This window comes from Carassius auratus, unplaced genomic scaffold, assembly GCF_003368295.1.
Source record: "Carassius auratus strain Wakin unplaced genomic scaffold, ASM336829v1 scaf_tig00000254, whole genome shotgun sequence".
NCBI classification, from domain to species: domain Eukaryota; kingdom Metazoa; phylum Chordata; class Actinopteri; order Cypriniformes; family Cyprinidae; genus Carassius; species Carassius auratus.
Window position 1 is genome coordinate 1282762 of NW_020523286.1, and position 18470 is coordinate 1301231.

Consider the following 18470-nt stretch of genomic DNA (forward strand, 5'->3'; position numbering starts at 1 on the left):
AAGAGACATTTAGGGACAGTTTTCATATACAAAATCCTCCAATTCCAGGTCAGCAAACTCGACCTTATTTAAAACGCACATACACAGCACGAGTGTTAGTGACACCATATGCCTGCTCCTCAACTTTAACTATCTGTAAAATCTGGAGTTCAAATAGTATTCCTTGTCCTCAGAGAGACAGAAAGAGTGAGCGAGAGAGTTAGAGAAACTGAGAAATTGAGCCCAAAGTGCAAGCAAGCCCAGAGCAAGTTTTAATGGAAAATGAGTCACCTAATGAGGAAGTGACCAACTCCGAGAGAAGCCAAGCTAACCCTCCTCAGGCATTCTTGCAAATACTGAACATGCAATATACAAAAAGATTTTGGCTCACACACAAAAATGCACCAGTATACCAACATACATGTCTCATCGTGCCATTGATAGGATGGTCACACAAATGCGACTTCTTAAAAAAAAAAAAAAAAAAAAAAAAATTCTGTCATTGTTTGAGACAAAATTATTTACCATGACATGCAGTTTTTTCTTGTCCTTATAAATTGACGTGTATGACATTGGCATACAATGGCTTTATAAACAACAACAACAAAATACTATGAAGTACCATGAAAGAAGTCAGGAACGTACATTTGGGGTTGTTTCTCAAACAAAGTTACTTTCACAACGTCCAAATTATGTTCTGAAAAATTCTTTCAAGAGATAGACACATTAAAGAAGCATATAAGGTTTAGCCCAGCATTAATACAGTATCTAGTTAAAGGCTAGTAGTTGAAGTGTTTGTCCCCACCTAACTTGAATGAGTGCAGAGCAACCTTGGCCATCTGAAATGCATTACCTGCTCCAGCTGAGAGACCTCCCCCAGAAAGGGGCCCTGTCACTGACCTTTACTAAACTCTGTAATAGACAGGGTCAACAACAGAGCGGGGCGAAGGCGCAAGCGTGCATGTAAGGGGACAGGGGGCCTTCTGTCTCTAATGATTTCTGCTTCCTCTCGGCCCGGCGGGCACACAGGCGCTATGGGAGGTCTTTTTGTGGATGGAGAAGAGGCAGGAGCAGCCGAGGACATCAGCAAGTGGAGTGTGGAGGAGGTGTGCAGCTTCATCAGCAGCCTAGCAGGCTGTGGGGAGTATACACAGGTGAGGACAAGAGCAGGAGCAGAGCATTGGACGCCTCCTCTCCTCCCTCTGCCTTTAACAGGGGCTACTGGAGACATACAGTACAGCACAGAATGAAGATCATGTGCTCCAATTCGTAGACGAGAACATTAGACCAGAATAGCTTGATTTAGATGTTTCTAGAGCATACTTTAAAAAGTTAGAAGGCCGCTCTGCGCTGCTCTTATCTTTCTCACTCACAGCTCTGTCTCACACATCTCACCATAGTGGATGTCACTCAGTCGCATGCGCAACGCATCACCAAAACCCCCGTCTATCACAGCGCACCTCATTTCACTGCAGATGCCCAGTGTGCATGAGCCTCCCTGTGGAATGAGAGTCATATAAATTGTGTGCATGTGGAGTGAATTGGTGCATGTTCATCAACACCAGCTGAAGCCAAGTCATCTCTTTCAGGTCTTCAGAGAGCAGGCCATCGACGGCGAGACTCTGCCACTGCTGACCGAAGACCACTTGCTCAACAACATGGGATTGAAACTAGGGCCTGCCCTCAAGATCCGTTCTCAGGTAAAAAAAAACACCAACAAAAAAAACACCAATACCTGTTGTACCAAGGGTGTCAAATTCTGCTACTGGAGAGCCACTTTCCTGCAGATTTCATGCAGACCTTACTTTTACACACCTCTCTGTCAAGTAATCCTGAGAACTTGATTATCTGATTCAGGTATGATTAAATAGCTGTAAATAGGGCATAGCCAAGCATACTTCTCCAGGAGCAGGACTGTACAAGTTGCAATAATAGTGGGCAGGTATTCCATAGAGAAAGGGTCAGCAACTCTGTCCTAACTGCCCTAGAGAATTTAGCTCCAACCCTAATCAAATGCACATGAACAAGCTTATGTTGATCTTGATCTTGAGAATTACAGGTGAGTTTGATCAGGGTTGGAGCTAAACTCTGCCAAACAGAGGCATCCCAATGACCAGAGTTGTCCATCCCTGCCATAGAGCAAGGGTGTCCTATCTTGCTTGTGAGTTTAGCTTCAACCCTTATTAAACACAACTTAACAAGTTAATCAGTGTCTTCAGGATCATTTAAAACATCCAAGCAGTTGTGATGGGTAAGACTGGATCTAAACTTTGCACTGAAGTGGTCCACCAGGAGCAGGAGACTTCACTCCTTGCCTAGAGTCTCCAAATTTGGTTCCCCCAGTAACTGCGTACAGTACCTGGGGGGCCCACGAGATGGACTGTAATACATGAAGCAGATTAAAACTTTTGGCTAGAACATGTTTACACCTGTGGGGCAACTTTTGTAACCTTGCCGACAGCCCCATTACCCTATAGCAGGCATAGGCAATTTTGGTCATAGATAGTTTAGCTCCAATCCTAATCAAACACACCTGAACAAGCTAATCAATGTCTTCAGGATTACTAAGGCTATGAGCAAAGTGAGTTTTTTTTTTCAGACTTTCTAGGACTGAACTTGCCTGCCCCTGAGCTATGAATAGGACCACTTCTTTTATCTTTGTTTCTTCATGTGTAATCACAATTCTGCATTCATTAATCTAAGCAGACATGAAAGCAATCACTGGTCCTGTACAGTGTGAGAAGTAACGCTGGCATGTGGCTGCTTTCCTCAGGTGGCGCGACGTATTGGCAGAATATTCTACATGACCAGCTTCCCGCTGGCCCTCCCGCTGCCGCCATCTGCTCTGCGCCCCACAGACAGAGACCCCCTGCCCACCGAGACCCGCCCTCCTTCTACTGGCAGCACTTCCTCCCCATTCAGTGTGCCCCCTCCTGCCTGCCGCGCCTCCCCCAAACAGGAGAACGGAAACCCCTCCTCAGCGGGAGCTTACGACTCCACTAAACCTCCCTCGTAGATTTGGCCATTATAACTCTTGACTGCTTCTCCATATGGCAGAGGCAGTGCTTCAGGGAGGAGGTAAAAACGGAGAGAGGGGGCATGAAGGGGGCTCTCTTTGAACTATTCTTTCCTTCCTCTTACCCTCTCTACCCCCCTCCCCTCCCAAAATAAAAGCAAACTTGAGGACCTTTATTCAGAGGCACTTAATCTTTTTAGGAAAAGTGTGGAGAAATGTGCAGAAAGATGAGAGACACTGATGAAATGACACGGGCTAAAACAGCTCCACTCTTCGCAGCGGCTGTGTGGAAGCCAAAATCCAAAGATGTGCAAATAGGGACTTGGGGACGAGACAGGAAGCGTTAGAGTGTGTGAGAGGTGAACGTGAGCAGACAGCTGCTCTTAAACAGCATGCCAGAAGGAAGGGAGACGCATCCAGCGAATGTACAAGGCACACATACGACATTCTTTTGTGTCAGATGCTGTAAGAAAGCAACGTTCGCTGCAATAAACTCTTGTTGTACCAAACATTCACGGGGAGCGGTGAACTTCGAAAGAAACGCTTTCTTTTTCTGCAGCTCCAACTTCCAGCCATTTTAAATTCTCTGTGGTTTTGAAAAACGAAATCCTCCAAAGAGGAGTAAATATAAGAATAGGATGGAACTCATTTGCAGTCTTGACCAGCGCAACTATGCATTCCACAGTCCAAAAACAAAGATGGATGGATGTGGAATTTTCAAACGAGATCTAGCATTGATCTCACCAGTGACGAAACAAGGTACACATACAGGGCGCTGTACTAAAGCAAGTGAAATGGAAAAGGACCTCAGAAACAGATGTGTAAAGCACTTAAAACTTCCTGTGACCAAAAGCCATCAGCCAAAGCAATGGCCCAAACTAATACCCGACAAACATCTGGGCCCGTTTTAGTTTCATAACCACACGAAAAAAAGAGCATCAGGGAAGGATGAACATCCCTCCCGATGCCTGTCCATAGATGGATTAATGCCATTGTGATGTCACACTTACTGCTGAGGGAAAGACATGTTATCCTGAATTGTACAGACACATGCTCAAGATGAGAATATACTGAAGATGAAATAAGTGGTACGTTTTGTTAAATGTAGTTGCACGAGTTAAAAATCTTTATTACCGAACAAAATGTGACTGGGCTGACTCAGTGGTACTTTTGTTCATCTTTCTTTCTGTTTGCTGTGTATTCCAGTTATAATCATCATGAGCCCCAATTTTAAATGCCACTTCAGCATATAAATGAGAAAAAAAAAATTATTTATAGGAAATTTGTTTGCTGTAGTTAGAGCAACGAAATATTAAATTGTCCTCAAATTGATCCCAAAGAACAATACTTTTCTCTTTGTTGCAGGGAAATGGAAGGCACAAAGCTCTTTATGCAAATCTTTGAGATTGTTTTTCTTTTTAAATATGTAAGCAATTCATTAAAACCGTCTCTAGATTTCCCATCAATGTTTTGTCTTCATCCTATTTTTCTATTCTCTGCTGGGTGAAATAAATCCTATTGCAAACTTGCAGATGCGTTCTTCTTTGAGTAATATGTTTATTTCCAAACTCCTCCACTGTAGGGCAGGGAGTGGTGGTCCCAGCGGATGGTAAATCCCCTGGTTAGGGGAGGGGTGGGGGGTGTTAGGGTTCAGGTCAACAACAGCTGTCAGAGCGTTAGGTTCAGTCACAGGCCAGGGCCCCTGTGGCCCCTGCCTAACCTAAAGAACAACTGACTCTCATGGATGTCCAACATCCGGCCCTTAAAAAAATCTTTTACTACACCCGTGACTGTCAGAGCCAGGTGCTGCACGTGATGGACTGTGCTCGGAGTGATAGACGAGTAAACCTGTTACCCAGACTCGTGCAAGCACAGGCATGATGGTGCGTCAGCTCTAGTGCAAACTGAATTTACTCTAATGCAGCCCAGCTGACGTTCAGTCACGGTGGTCTGAATTTAACGTTGCTTGACGTTCTGAACAGCACCTCAAGCTGGGAGTGATGGAAAGAACAGAACACAAAATATGTGTGCTCACACTCCCATTATGCAACAGGAAAGATGCTTCAGCCATAAACAACAGCTGTTACACCCAGTTGTGAGCCTCAGAGAGGATGATTTTAAAAAGGAATAAAATGATGTTACCATTTACTGACCCTTTAAGGTGTTCTAAACCTTTGACTTGCTTTCATAAACCACAAATAATATCTTGGGCATGTTTTTCCTTACAATTACAGTGAATGTGGACTTTAAAAAGGAAACACAATGAATGTTTTTATGATGTGTCCTCATATTCAGTGTCTTCTGATGTCTTATGATACGTTTAAGACAGACCTAAATTAGTCATAATCTGTAAATAGTCTTTCTCTCCAGTGAACCGTATCAGTTGATCTCAAGAATGAGATCAGGCTAATTCCTAAACAAATCGTTAAGGCTTATGAACTGGAAGAAACGAATTTAATTGTTAAAAGAGAGTGAGGACAAATGTAAGGTTTTTTTTTTTTTTTTTTGACTATTCTAGTAGAGTAGTCGTTCTCAACCAATTTCCTACAGCACCACTACAGCGGTGTGGAGTGCTGGCAGCTTAAACGCTGCTTTAAAATGCTCAGAAAAAGCCAAGCAGTTTCAGAAAGTGACGTGAAAGCACTGAAGGGGAGAGATGTTTTGATGAGAGAACAGGCTGCTCTCTGTTTTCGTCTCTTCCTCTCTCCCCACCTGGGCAGCACAGCCTGGCAGTGGATGATACGAGCGTTTGGCTGGTGCCTGGTGCTCAGGGCCGACCCCGTGCTTCCACCTCCCGCCTCTGGCCTACCCATTCACCACCTCTGAACACAAGCAGTGCCCTCGGCACAATGCAACATCTCCAAATACTGAGCTGAAAAAGATAGCCTTTAGTAGTTTTAAAACAAAGTTCAGAGTTTTAGTAAGTTCTTTTTAATTTGACAACCTTATGAAGTGTTAGATCAATTTGTTTTGTTTCACACTTTATAAAATACAATGGTGCAAAAAAATTACTACATCAGGGACTGTACATGACTCTTAAAGGAACAGTTTCCTGAAAAGTATTTCATTTCTTGGTGAGCTATTGCTTTAATAACTGTATAAATCATGTTTGAATGTGAAATAGAAAGGTCCCTCTGATGTGACTTTAGTCCTGATCAGAGAGCTCCAGGTCCTCAACCATATCTTCATCTCCTTCAGCCACCTCCTTCAGCTCGGTGCTCAACATCTTCTTTGGTGCTTTGCCTTTAGAAGACGACGGCCTTTTCTGGTCACCATCTGAGACAATGTCAAAAATGGGGAAAAAAATTAATGGCATGCTACCTAGTTAAGATGGTCGAAAAATATAATAAGCAGAATAATGTCGAAAACATACAGAAGATTTCTCAGACACAATCAATATCTAACCCTAAACAAAGCCAATCGTAGCTCTTTACAGAAACATTTAAAACATAAATCACCTGAATCATCCTCCAAGTCATCTATATCCTCTTCATCATCATCGCTCAGGTCTGAGAGGTCCTCAAGGCCTTCATCATCCTCATCAGAGTCGCCCTTTTCTCCTGTTAAAATAGATTCACAAGCTCAAATCCAAACCGTCTTACAAGTGATCTTACTGATATAGAGTTAAGGTGAATAGGTTGATTAAATTGGCATTTTAAAAGTCAACATGAAATCAAAATTCATTGGTGTATGTTAATCCAAAGACATACGTTTGACTTCATTTTAAACCTAAAAAATTAGCAATGGCCTAACATTCGAAATTACTGCCAGAAATGGTGATGTTTAATTAGTGTGTCTCCGATGCTGCATTTGACTGTCAGGGTCTTTATTATACACACAACCTATAAGATACAGTTGGTAATAATGTCAGCTGTGTGGAAGCAAGACAGATTGACAATATTTCTTGATAAAAAATAAAAAATTAAAAAAAAATAAAAAGTAATTTTTGACGAACCATTATCAGCTCTTAACTCTCAAGATCAATATTTTAATCTATGCTTTTTTTCAGTTGTTTTTAGTTTTCAAAATTGACTAGCACATCTTCCACCTTATAATTACAAAATTAAATCCAATAAAAATTAAATCTTATAAGTTATTCTAGTATATTTATACTTTAACCTGTTAAGGTGGTAATTATTATTAAATAATGTTTAAGTAAATCTGTCATTACAAACATGTTATTACAAACATTGTTCAAATGTTTATATTAAAAAAAAGTGCATGTATGTATATATATATATATACATTAGTGCTGTCAATCGATTAAAAAAAATTAACTAATTAATCGCACAATTTTTTAAAATTAATCGCGATTAATCGCAATTAAAAGACTGAAACTTTTTGGATATGTAAATGTAAAATGTAAATAATTAATGTAAACTCAAGACAAAGAAACTATTTAAATTCAAAATATGATTGTTTATTGGAATTTTTGTTTAACTTGTAACACAGATTTTCTCATGTAAACAACATACCTGCAATAAACCATCAATATCCTCCAAATTAACTGTTGGCTTGAAAGCCATATTTATTACAGAAATAAAAACACAGGCATGTAAGTACCATTTGAATTTCAAAACAATCAATGCCAATAAAAAACAAAAATGATTTCCATGTTGAATTCTAAGTGGACTGCAAAAAAATTCCAAAGTATAGTCATTGCCAGTGCTTTAAGTGGGCCAGTAGGCACCGGTACTCAGTACCGCCACTTCCAAATATAGCTCTTGAGCGTACCGCCACCTCTCCATGCGCCCAGAACGTGCTTGTAGCGTACCGGTACGCTCATTTGGACATCTGTTTTAATAGAGGTTTTAATCTTTTACCTGCACTGCCGATTTTCAGAGCGCCCTTCACAATGCAAGCTTCCTAATTCATCCCACCCAGAGCAGAAACTACATTACCCATTCACCCTTAAGTTATACAAGTGAATAGCGCATGTGTCGCTTTTCCCACTGTTAAGTGTCATCAGCTCAACGTGGCCGGAGAAGGTGTGTGAAACTCGTTGTGAGTTATACTAAAGCAAAATCTTGAGTATTTATTGTCTGATAAACATTAAAAACTGTCTGCGGAGGTTGAGTCGTCCTGCAGCCCCCGCTGGCTGTTCATTGGCTGCAGCATCTTTTTTCTAAGTTCTAAAAAAATACCGTATACGGCAAGGCACAAATTTAGATATTCATTTATCTAATTAATCTATAGCCTATGCACAAAGACAATATGATCTTTTTGTCCCCTTTTTGTTTTAAAGCTTGATGAAGAGAGAGAGCGCAAGTTGCTGCAGCTGTGGAGGACAGTGATGCGCGCGTACAGGAGTGATTGACAGTTCGCGGCACTGTGTACAAAAAATACTCCGCTACACAATTATTTAGTTATTTTCGTTTAAGCTTATTAACGTTAGCGTTACAGAAAGGTCTGATTTACGCACTGTTACAGTCATTGTTTTTTTTTTTTTTTTTTTAAACAATGACATTTGAGTTCATGATTTTAATGTTGCTGTTTCTTGTGGCAGACTGAAGAGTAATCCGGCAGAGTTTTATACTGAAACTTTCCGTCTAAAAGTCCTTCCTTGGTCTTATCCATATTTCTTTGCACGTTGAACACACATAGGCCACAACTGGAAATAAAAAAAAACTGCAACCGCGTTAATTGCGTTATTTTTTTTTAACGCGTTAAATATTTCAAATTAATCGAATGCGTTAACGCGCTAATTTTGACAGCACTGATATATATATATATATATAAAGACTTGATCTGCCTCTAAAATGTCTTTTGACTTGAAATATTTACTTTTCATTTTGTAAGTGAATAAGTGAACCTTTAAGACAATTTCTAAAGATGAACTCCCATTAAACACAGTCAACAGAAAGAGTGCGCTTGTTCGTCTAGAGACTAGACTACACCAAAGCTGACCTACCCATGCTGCTCACGCATAGGTTACTATTTACATGACAAAAGTAGAGGCTAGCTTCTGACGGCAATTTAGCCTCGCTAATCCAGAGGTGTGTGTGGGAGTGTCTCGTGCTCTCTGAAGAGGACAGAGTTGAAATCCCTGAGCTTTGAAGTGGGATTTGATTAGATGCTGCCTGGGAGGTGAATGGCAGCACAGACACCTCCCCAGCCAGACACCCTCCACCCTAATTACCCAGCACACACTGGGGCCAGCCAGAGGGGGGAGCCGAGCTTAACACCAGGCGCACACCTTGCTGCTGAGACGAGCCTCATGCATCTTAATATAACGGAGAGTTCAGAGAGGGTACAGAAAGTCCACCAGGAGCATGAAGCAAAGACTTTAATGACTGCCTGTGGGCTGATCAATACTGAGAAAATGTAAGAAAAAAAAAAAAAAAAAATTCAAAGACACAATCTACATGTTGCTCTCAGCTCTGACACAGAAACACTGAAGATGAGGGTGTTTACAAAGTCTCCACTTTAAGATGGAGAAAGCTCAAGCCAAGTCTTGAACGTGGAAGGCATTAAATGATCTGGCACACTGCAGCGACAACGAAATAAACACGACTCAAGAATATTAAAACCCAGCAGGTAGTGACACGCACCAAAACTTCAGAGACAAACAAACTAGAAGTTGGGTAAAGTCATCAGATTACCTCAAAATAGTGACAAACGAATACAGCACATTAATTGGACACTACTAGGCCAACCTGAGTTTATTCCAGTGAGAAAATCCACTTGTTAGTAATTTAAACGATGGAAACTTGAGATTAAGATTGAATCCAAAAAACACAAAAAAAAAACCCAATCTGTTTCTGCCTTTCCAACTGTAGTGGTTAAAGTACGTTTAAAAGCAAACAGCATCAATGAACAATGAATGAATTATTACTAAAAGGGTATATCACTACTATTATATATATATATATATATATATATATATATATATATATATATATATATATATATATATATATATATCCTCAAACTCCAAACAAACTCCAGCACAACCAGTCGTGGTCAGATCCTGTAATAGCCAGTTCAGGGTACGGATATGTAAATATTGTCATGTGAATGCACAATGACTTCATAACAGTCACTTCCACCCTCATCCTTTCCTATCCTCTTTCTCACTACAGTGACGACTCCTAGGCTCACACCAGCCGCTTACACTAAATCTCTGCCATGTGACCGCCAGAAATCCAACTGCAGAAGGAAAAATGTCTTAATCAAAAGTGTCGAAAAGGGAAATTTATTTGTGGGTTTGGTAAAGGAGTAAAACAGAACAACAAATCAACAACAAAAAAGTGCTTTCTGTTCGACAATATGCGAACCGAGACCACAAATTAATTTATTAGAGGTCATGTGACAGTATTCCTCGGGTCTAAGCGCTGGAGGTATGGGCCAGCTAAGCCGTGTGGTGAAGGAGCGGCCACTAACATCTTTTCAAGTGAATGTTTTGAATTACAAACCCCCACTGGGATCTAAGTTTGCACAAAAAAAAAGCTTCCTGTAAGAGAGAGCGAGAGGCAGACAGAATGAGAGAGAGAGATTTGTAGGGACTCCACACAATGAGCACCAGATGTAAAAAAAAACAAACAAAAAAAAAAAGCCCTTCCTCTCGCCTCCCACCTCCATGGGACTTTTTTTTTTGCGGCTGTCGGCCTTATGGGTGGGAGGAGTGGGAGACTGTGGCATGTGTCCGACACATGACCCAGCACACAACTCCAGATATAGAGTTAAAAGAGGAGAGGCAAGTGCACGTCTGACACCTCAGATCCATTCACACACACATACTCACACAGAGAGAGAGAGAGAGAGAGAGAGAGAGAGAGAGAGAGAGAGAGAGAGAGAGAGAGAGAGAGCGATATTGAGCTTACACATCTGAAATGTATTTATTTTGTGTTATATTGTTATATAATTGTTCTTTGTTTTTGAAATATGTAATAGTTTCCTGCTTCTATCGAAATGCTTCTAAATATTCAATATCAACTGTAAAGACTGTTTAATTAAAATAATTTTTAAAGCCAAAATGAAACCAAAATTATTTGCACATATTATTGGAATATGTAACAAATATTTGTATTCATATTTATAATCTTTCAACAAAATGTTTAACCTAGCTCCACCTCTATAAAAAAAAAAAAAAAAAAAAAAAAAAAAAAACATTTCCCTTTAGTCCTCTCAATTTTTCAGTTCCTGCAATCTAATCCTGTCATATATAAGAGACCACTTTTACAATCGGCTGAATAAAGTCTGTTAAAAATGTTCCCATAAAATGTGTTTCATTTACTCATCCTAAGGCATAAAAGATGCAAATGAGTTTCTTCATCAGAACAGATTTGGAAAAGTTTAGCATTACATCACTTGCTCTTCAGTGGATCCATTGCAGTAAATGGGTGCCGTCAGAACGAGTTAAAACAGCTGATATAAATGTCACAATAATCCACAAGTAATGGAATCAATTCACAACCTGAATTTTTTTTTTTTTTTTTTTATAAATCAATAAAACAAATTAAGGTGTTTTTTTTTTTACTTTTAAATGTTGCTTTAGTCTTCTATCCGTAATAGTTTTTTTTTTCATCGAAAAATCCACTTGTCTGAATCAGGAGAGAAAAATGCACTGATCAAGCACTACTTTCAGGCCAAAACAGTTACAAACAAATATTTCGGTTGATTGATTCGGTTGACGACGGGATGGATTTTTTCACTGCAGGAAGCTTTTTAATGGACTCGTTTTTACCAGCTGTTTGGACTCTCATTCTGACGGCACCCATTCACTGGAGAGGATCCATTGGTGAGCAAGTGATGGAATACTAAATTTGACCAAATCTGTTCCGATGTAGAAACATCTTGGTTGGTATGAGAGAAAAATTCTCCACCAAAATCAACACCAAATTTTCTCTTTGGGTGAACTATTCCTTTAAGCATTACAACAAAACAAAATAAAGGTGAGGCAAAATAAAGGTGTACTTCAATAGATCTGTTGGGTTTTAATTTTCTGTGGTTTCAGAACTCATCTCTGAGATGAGAAAGAATCTTCTGACAGCACACAGCAATGGATTACAGCCTCCCGGTGACAAAGAAAGGCATTACAGGAAAACAAAACTCTAGGAATCCTTCCCATTGCATGTTAAACATGTATTTGTATGGTATATGCATTAGTTGCAATACAGGAACTGGGTAATATATTAAAGCTGCAGTCTGTAAGTTTTGCCTCTTTGTTGCTATCCATGTTTGAAAACCTGGAATTGCAGTTCCTTGAGGAATTATGTTCCATGTGTGGGTTGTGATTCAGCACAGATGAATCTTTTTTGAGGTGAATGTTTAGCTGTCACTCACTGCACTGGTGTGGATATTCACTGTACTTCGCAATCACGGATTATAGCCTATGTCTTGAAATATATGACCCAAATAAGAATTTTTACCACTTATTGTCACCTAAACATTAACAATTCTGCCATGCTTTGTTCTGATCAACTGAGGAAAAAAGCATTGCAATAAATCACGCAACTAGGGGTGTGACGGTTAGTATATAACCGTGAGACCGGCGGTTATAGTTGAACACCGTCATTAGAACTCTATAACCGGCAAAACAGTGTCATTAAAATATTTTTTACAAACATTTTTTATCAAAAATTATTTTCATTTTTTAGATAGGATCATAAGATCCGCAATATATCGGGAAACATGGTTTTTACCACTTAATGAAGTTTTGTAAATCGTCAGACATATTTACCACTTCATTAAATTTTGCTTTGTAGAAAACCTTTCTTAAAAACGAATTTCGTTTTGTACAAATTTTATCTTAATTTTAATAAATGTTTCATCAACCAATTGCATGTATTTTAATAAATAAAAAGCAAATATAGCAGACAATGATAACCGTGACATGGAAGCACCAGCGCGCCGCGTTCACTTGCACTGCACTGTGAACTAGAGCGCATCTCATCGTAAATGAAACTCAGCGTAGGCCTATGCCTCATACGTTAGCATTAAATATCTTTGCTGCATCCTTTCTAGAACAGACGGGTGCGGCTTTGAAATTTGCTCAAAAAACTGTGGCGCGGATGATGAGTTTTGTGACACATCTCCTTAATAAACGGAGGTCTGAAATCTCTGCCCCTTTACCGATCAGAGCGCGCGCTGACACGGAGTTAACCCGCTATCTCCAAGAACAACCAACTGACTCTACGACAGATCCACTAGCATAACCCCCCCCCCGACGGTTATGTTATGAACCGTCACATTTGACTCACGTCATAACCGTCATCACCAATTCTGAAACCGGCACACCCCTACACGCAACCAATGGTGATTTAATCTAATGATCGATTAGTTCATATCACATCAAACCCTGCAAATTATTATTATACTTTATTCTCAAATTATTAATGTTAACAACATCAGCATTGTGTGACTTATGAGTATAGTGTGTATTAGCATGTATATTTATTTTATTTAGTGTTCCTGTAGCTCAAGTGGTAGAGCATTGCAATTGTAAATTTTAATTTAGTATTTCAATTTCTGTACAGTCTAATCTCTAATTGTCACATCATTCAAATTACATATTAAGAAATTATTTCAACTCCAAAAGCAATTTATGCTCCCATTGAACTGGTGGTCTTTAAAATACACAAGGTTATCTGTAATCAGAACCACATTTACAACTGGAATATAATTTAATTCACATGTTTCATATAATCTTTCTTGATTATAATCTGCCATCAATGATTTTTGACATTTAATTATTCCACCTGCTGTGGAAATAGGCTATAATTAAACGATCCGCCCCCTGCAGGATCCTCACATGCGATAGCTTAATAGCCAGGACAACTTCATGTTTCCAGACGTGACATAATGAGGCAGTGCCATGCTCGAATTTCTCGCGAAAACCTACCCAGTACCACTCAAATTAGAAAACACTATTATAAATTAATTATTTTAAATTGGGCTAAAGTAAGGCGATAGTTTTGAACACTGGCTGGTTATGTACTTGCTCAAATAATGATTTTGTTTGTTTTGTTTCATTTTTAACCCAAAAATTTACTAATTGCAGCTTTAACAAGAAGCCTTACCTTTGGACTTCAACAGGTCATCATCATCATCATCATCATCATCATCACTATCTGACTCAAAAAGCCCCTTGAACTCCTTCTTGTCTACTTTCTTTTCTTCAGCCTTCTTGCGTTTGATCTCAGGGAGGTTCAAGTCCTCCATCTAAATTAAAATGCGATGGGAAAGAAAAAAAGATCTTTAAATGCTGTCATTAATCAAAACAGACGAAAACATGAACAAAACACTTCAGACATAACATTAATGAGAATAGAATGCTGGTGAAACGCTTGTTTTCATTTCAGATTTAGTTGTAGACTAAATCTGGTAGAATGGAAGTGGAAGTGTTTTGTTTTTTCTCTAGTTGATGTACAATGAACTATTCTTTGAGTTTCCTTCCATCTCATTAACTTCAGATGTCAAAAAAGAGTCACTGATGAGACTGGGTATTCAACCTCCATCTATATATATATATATATATCTTAATTCAAATTAATAATATAATATATAAAAATAATTGAAAAAACAAAAAGCCCCAAAAAATAAAGTCATATTATTCTCTCCTAAAAACATAATGGGGCGTGTGTGTGTGTGTGTGTGTGTTGATGGAGGAAATGGCAGAGGCAGTAGAGGCAGGAGGGAGGCTGTGGTAATCAGATCTGAGCGTGGGGACTCAGTGGATCAAAGCCTGGGACGCAGCCCTGAGCGCTATAATACTCTTCCTGTAGCACTAGCCCTGCCGCCTCCTCCGCCAATCTGCCGCTTCCTAGACGCCAACACTCCGCCTGGTGTCATCTCCATTATCTCCCTATGGACACGCTCCAGCTCCACACACACACCAACACACACAGTAGGTGCTTTCACAGAACCAGCACTACAAAGATGATCACATCTGTGCATTTAATATAAGAGTGGCATTAAAATAGCACTTGGATTAACATCCATCTCGATATCTATCGATCTATCTATATATACACACACACCGTATGTAAAATTCCAAAAAATGTATTATTTCTGAAGATCAAACCATAGCATTGTCAATGGAACACTTTCAATGGAAAAAAAATGAAGGACCTTACTAAATCCAACTTCCTCTGAAAGGTGTGGTTTGGATTATTTGGGTCTAATCGTAATCGTGGATGTGGTTTTGGCATGTTTACCCTTTCTTTTCCAGAGATCTCCAGCTGAATCTCCTTTTCACGAAGTTTCTTCCACTGGCTGTAATATTTAGTGAGTGGAGTGCCTTCCTCTGCTACCTGCTTCTCCCAGGCCGCCTGTAAACACACCAAAATAAACACAACGAATACTACTGCATGTTCACCCATAGGAGAGCTAAACAAAAGGCATCTCAGTACACATTCTCAACAAAATAAAGCCATAAAGCTACTCAAAAAGTACAATTGTTCGACATCATGTGTACACATAGGCCTGCTCTGTTATTGTGAATCAATACCCCCCCGAAAACACACACACACAAACAGAGCAAGTCTGGAAAAAAAATTGTAAGGTCTATCACTATACTCTTAAGTGTATTAATTAAGTATCAGGCCAATTGTAGCGGACCAAGAAGTGACCCCTGGTGAACACCTTTTCTCTGAAACAGCAAAAATAAGTGGCTAACAGAAGGATAAAGGTGCAGGGGAGGATGGTAAGAGAGTGAATCCCTGCCAGCCTTTCCTTAAAGGTCTTTGTGGATGATATTGATCAGGTAAAATGAGATTAGTTGACCTCCAAATTCAGTAGACTGCAATAAATCTCAACTTCACTCTACAGTTAGCTAAACTTATTTATAACAATTGGCAGTGGTTTGTAGGATAGTAAAAACAATCAAAGCTAAAAAAGGGCACAATATGCTCCTTCCTTGATGCAATAGACCCAAACTAAGCTAACAGATGTGTACATGACCAGCGAGGATGAGCTCCCTGGCAAACTGGGGGCTTCATCCTTTGAAGCATCTGTTCAACTACTGCGGTGCACATTCTGGAAGGAAATCCTGAAGCGATCACTCAGCACTATGGTACTTTGGCTAAAATAAAACGCAAGAAAGTACAACGCAATGTTTAAACCATTGCAATGGTTGGTGTATATGCACACTGAGCTTTGGTGTCAAGCAAGAGAGAATTTCAAGTTTAAGTGTTCATTTTTTTTCATATAACCAATAAAATTACTATAAAATATACTGTGTTACCAGTTTGCATACCAGTAAAATAAATATATGTAAATGTATAAAGAGATAAAGAGAGAGATAGATTAACACTAGGTAATTAGGAATATATTTCTTTAACCTCTGTGTGAAGTGTTAGGGTTAGTAGTTGATGGAGGCATATAGACAGATATTTGTTTGCTGGACTGATCCGTGGGGCATGCGGCTTTATGCAGCTGTGCTGGCAGCAGTGTCAAGTGAGAAGTCTGCCATGCCACCCTCATTACTAAAGGACATCTTTCTCGCTGGCCGGAGCCCAGTAACAGACGCACCCCGGCATGGTGCCATGCTGTCTGCATGCTCTGCCCAGCTGCAACTCTCCCTACGGCTCAACATTACACAGAGGAGAGACACAGACCCTTCCACCTATCCTTCATTTCAGTCTTAAACGGCCTTAAATATTTATCAGAAGCTCAAGTTGGTCGAGAGACAGCGAGGGGCGGGGAGCAGAGATGAATGAGCTGTGCGTCGGCAGGGGTGACAAATGAGAGCGGAGATGGAGATGAATGGAGCCAAGATCTCGCCCCAGAGAGGAAGCAACTTCTCACCTTCTCTCACAACCTTCACCCCTGCTGTCCCCTCATTTTTTTTCTTCCAACCAATTTCATCATTATCAGTGCAGTCAGCACCAGGGTTATTACTGTTAACTGAAACTCCTATTAAGACAAAAATTTGCATAAAAAAGGAAAGAAATTGAATTATAAATGTGCACTACAATATGGTCAACAACTAAATAGAATTATAAAGAAAATGTATGATATAGTTTTAATTAAACTAAAATATATTTTACACTATTTTGTCTAAAAAAGATGCACAATCAAACAGAAAGGAAGTAGTACAGACCTAAAGTTTGGACACACCTTCTCATTCAAAGAGTTTTCTTTATTTTCATGACTATGAAAATTGTAGATTTAAATTTCCTACCATAAATACATCAAAACTTAATTTTTGATAAGTAAAGTGCATTTGGACAACATTATGGCAATTTTCTCAATATATTGATTTTTTGCACCCTCAGATTTCCAGATTTTTAAATAGTTGTATCTTGGACAAATATGGTCCTATCCTACAAACCATACATCACTGGATCTTATTTATTCAGCTTTCAGAAGCATAAAGCTCAACTGAAAAAAACATCTTGTCCAGGGCCACAAACATGAATAAATCAATCCTGAAACTAAACAAATTTAAAATAAATTCTCAAAAAGAATGCATATGAAAACATTTACACCAACACTAATTAAAAGTAAACTAAAATGAAAACAAAACTAATGAAAACGGTGACATTTCCTGTAATTACAATAAACGAGCACAAAGTCTGCTACTGGATTGATGTTACCAGACGCTCGCAGACGAAGCACTTAACGTCTGCTCATCCTCCTCTGAGTCTCTCGCTGAGAGAAACAGCATTAGAAAGCTTTCCGCTCCATTACTTTCATCTGCTCTCACATCCGCCACCGACCCTGCATCAGGCTACGGTTGTAATAGTGTTCCGTGCCACGATGGCCGTGTGTATCTGTCTGAGGACCTGTGACTGCACTTCCTGACCTCCAGGTGGTGTGGTCAACTAGGCTCCAGGCCAACAGCCACATGCTGTTTTCAACTGACCACAGGAACACACACTCAGATGTGTTCACACGTAAACACACAGGGCTCTGAACACAAACACAGACGAAGACTGTGGGTGACCAGCAGTCACCTGCGAGGGGACGAAAGGCAGGGTGGTGTTTGAGGTGGGAGGAAAGAGGAGGAACTACAGGGATAACAGTCTGCTTTTACAGCTAAAATAAACATCTGACTGCCATGTCTGGTCCCAAAGCTCACAAGTGTCTGACTAGAAGTGCTGTTATGGTCACGGTGTAATTGGAAAAAACGAAGAGGGGTGGAAAAACAGAAAAGTAAAAGAAAACATCCTAGGGTTGACGAAATGAATCAAAACAAACGGATAAAAATGTTAGAACTCATTCAATCAGTGCTAAAGCAGTTAACACATCAGCTGTACTCAGACAAGAGCTACAAATAAGACCTTGCGTGTAATAAGAGCTAGCGTGACCTGTGTGTATGTTTTTAATTCCTGATTTATAGATGGTAACACCTGCAGTACTGCAGTTGAACAAAAAAACATAAATGTGTGCAACGTGGTAAAGAAGACTGTTTAATCCTGCACAGCAATGTTATTATTATTATTAACTTAATCTCAAATCATAAAACTAATTTTGTTACTTGAAATAAAATAAACTTAAAATTTAAAACATCAAATTCTCATTTTTATTC

At 39.5% G+C, this 18470-nt stretch overlaps 2 protein-coding genes across 5 annotated transcripts in view; one reads left to right on the forward strand and one right to left on the reverse strand.

Moving 5' to 3' along the window:
- LOC113068893 (sterile alpha motif domain-containing protein 11) overlaps window positions 1-4526 on the forward strand; it is a 57083-nt gene extending 52557 nt beyond the window's left edge. For 2 of the 4 annotated variants that reach the window (XM_026241810.1, XM_026241813.1), the window contains exons 11-13: window positions 1009-1133; window positions 1569-1679; window positions 2753-4526. In XM_026241810.1, coding sequence (XP_026097595.1) covers window positions 1009-1133; window positions 1569-1679; window positions 2753-2995 — 479 coding nt within the window. In that variant the 3' untranslated portion in view covers window positions 2996-4526. The remainder of the gene's footprint in view (window positions 1-1008; window positions 1134-1568; window positions 1680-2752) is intronic. The other 2 variants (XM_026241811.1, XM_026241812.1) reach the window with 2 other exon arrangements.
- A 1384-nt stretch (window positions 4527-5910) lies between these two features.
- Window positions 5911-18470, reverse strand: part of LOC113068895 (NOC2-like nucleolar associated transcriptional repressor) — a 33592-nt gene continuing 21032 nt past the window's right edge. Inside the window, exons 16-19 of the mRNA XM_026241814.1 lie at window positions 15154-15267; window positions 14017-14158; window positions 6454-6555; window positions 5911-6271 (exon numbers count right to left, since the gene is read on the reverse strand). Of these exons, the coding sequence (XP_026097599.1) occupies window positions 6141-6271; window positions 6454-6555; window positions 14017-14158; window positions 15154-15267 (489 nt within the window). The 3' untranslated portion in view covers window positions 5911-6140. The remainder of the gene's footprint in view (window positions 6272-6453; window positions 6556-14016; window positions 14159-15153; window positions 15268-18470) is intronic.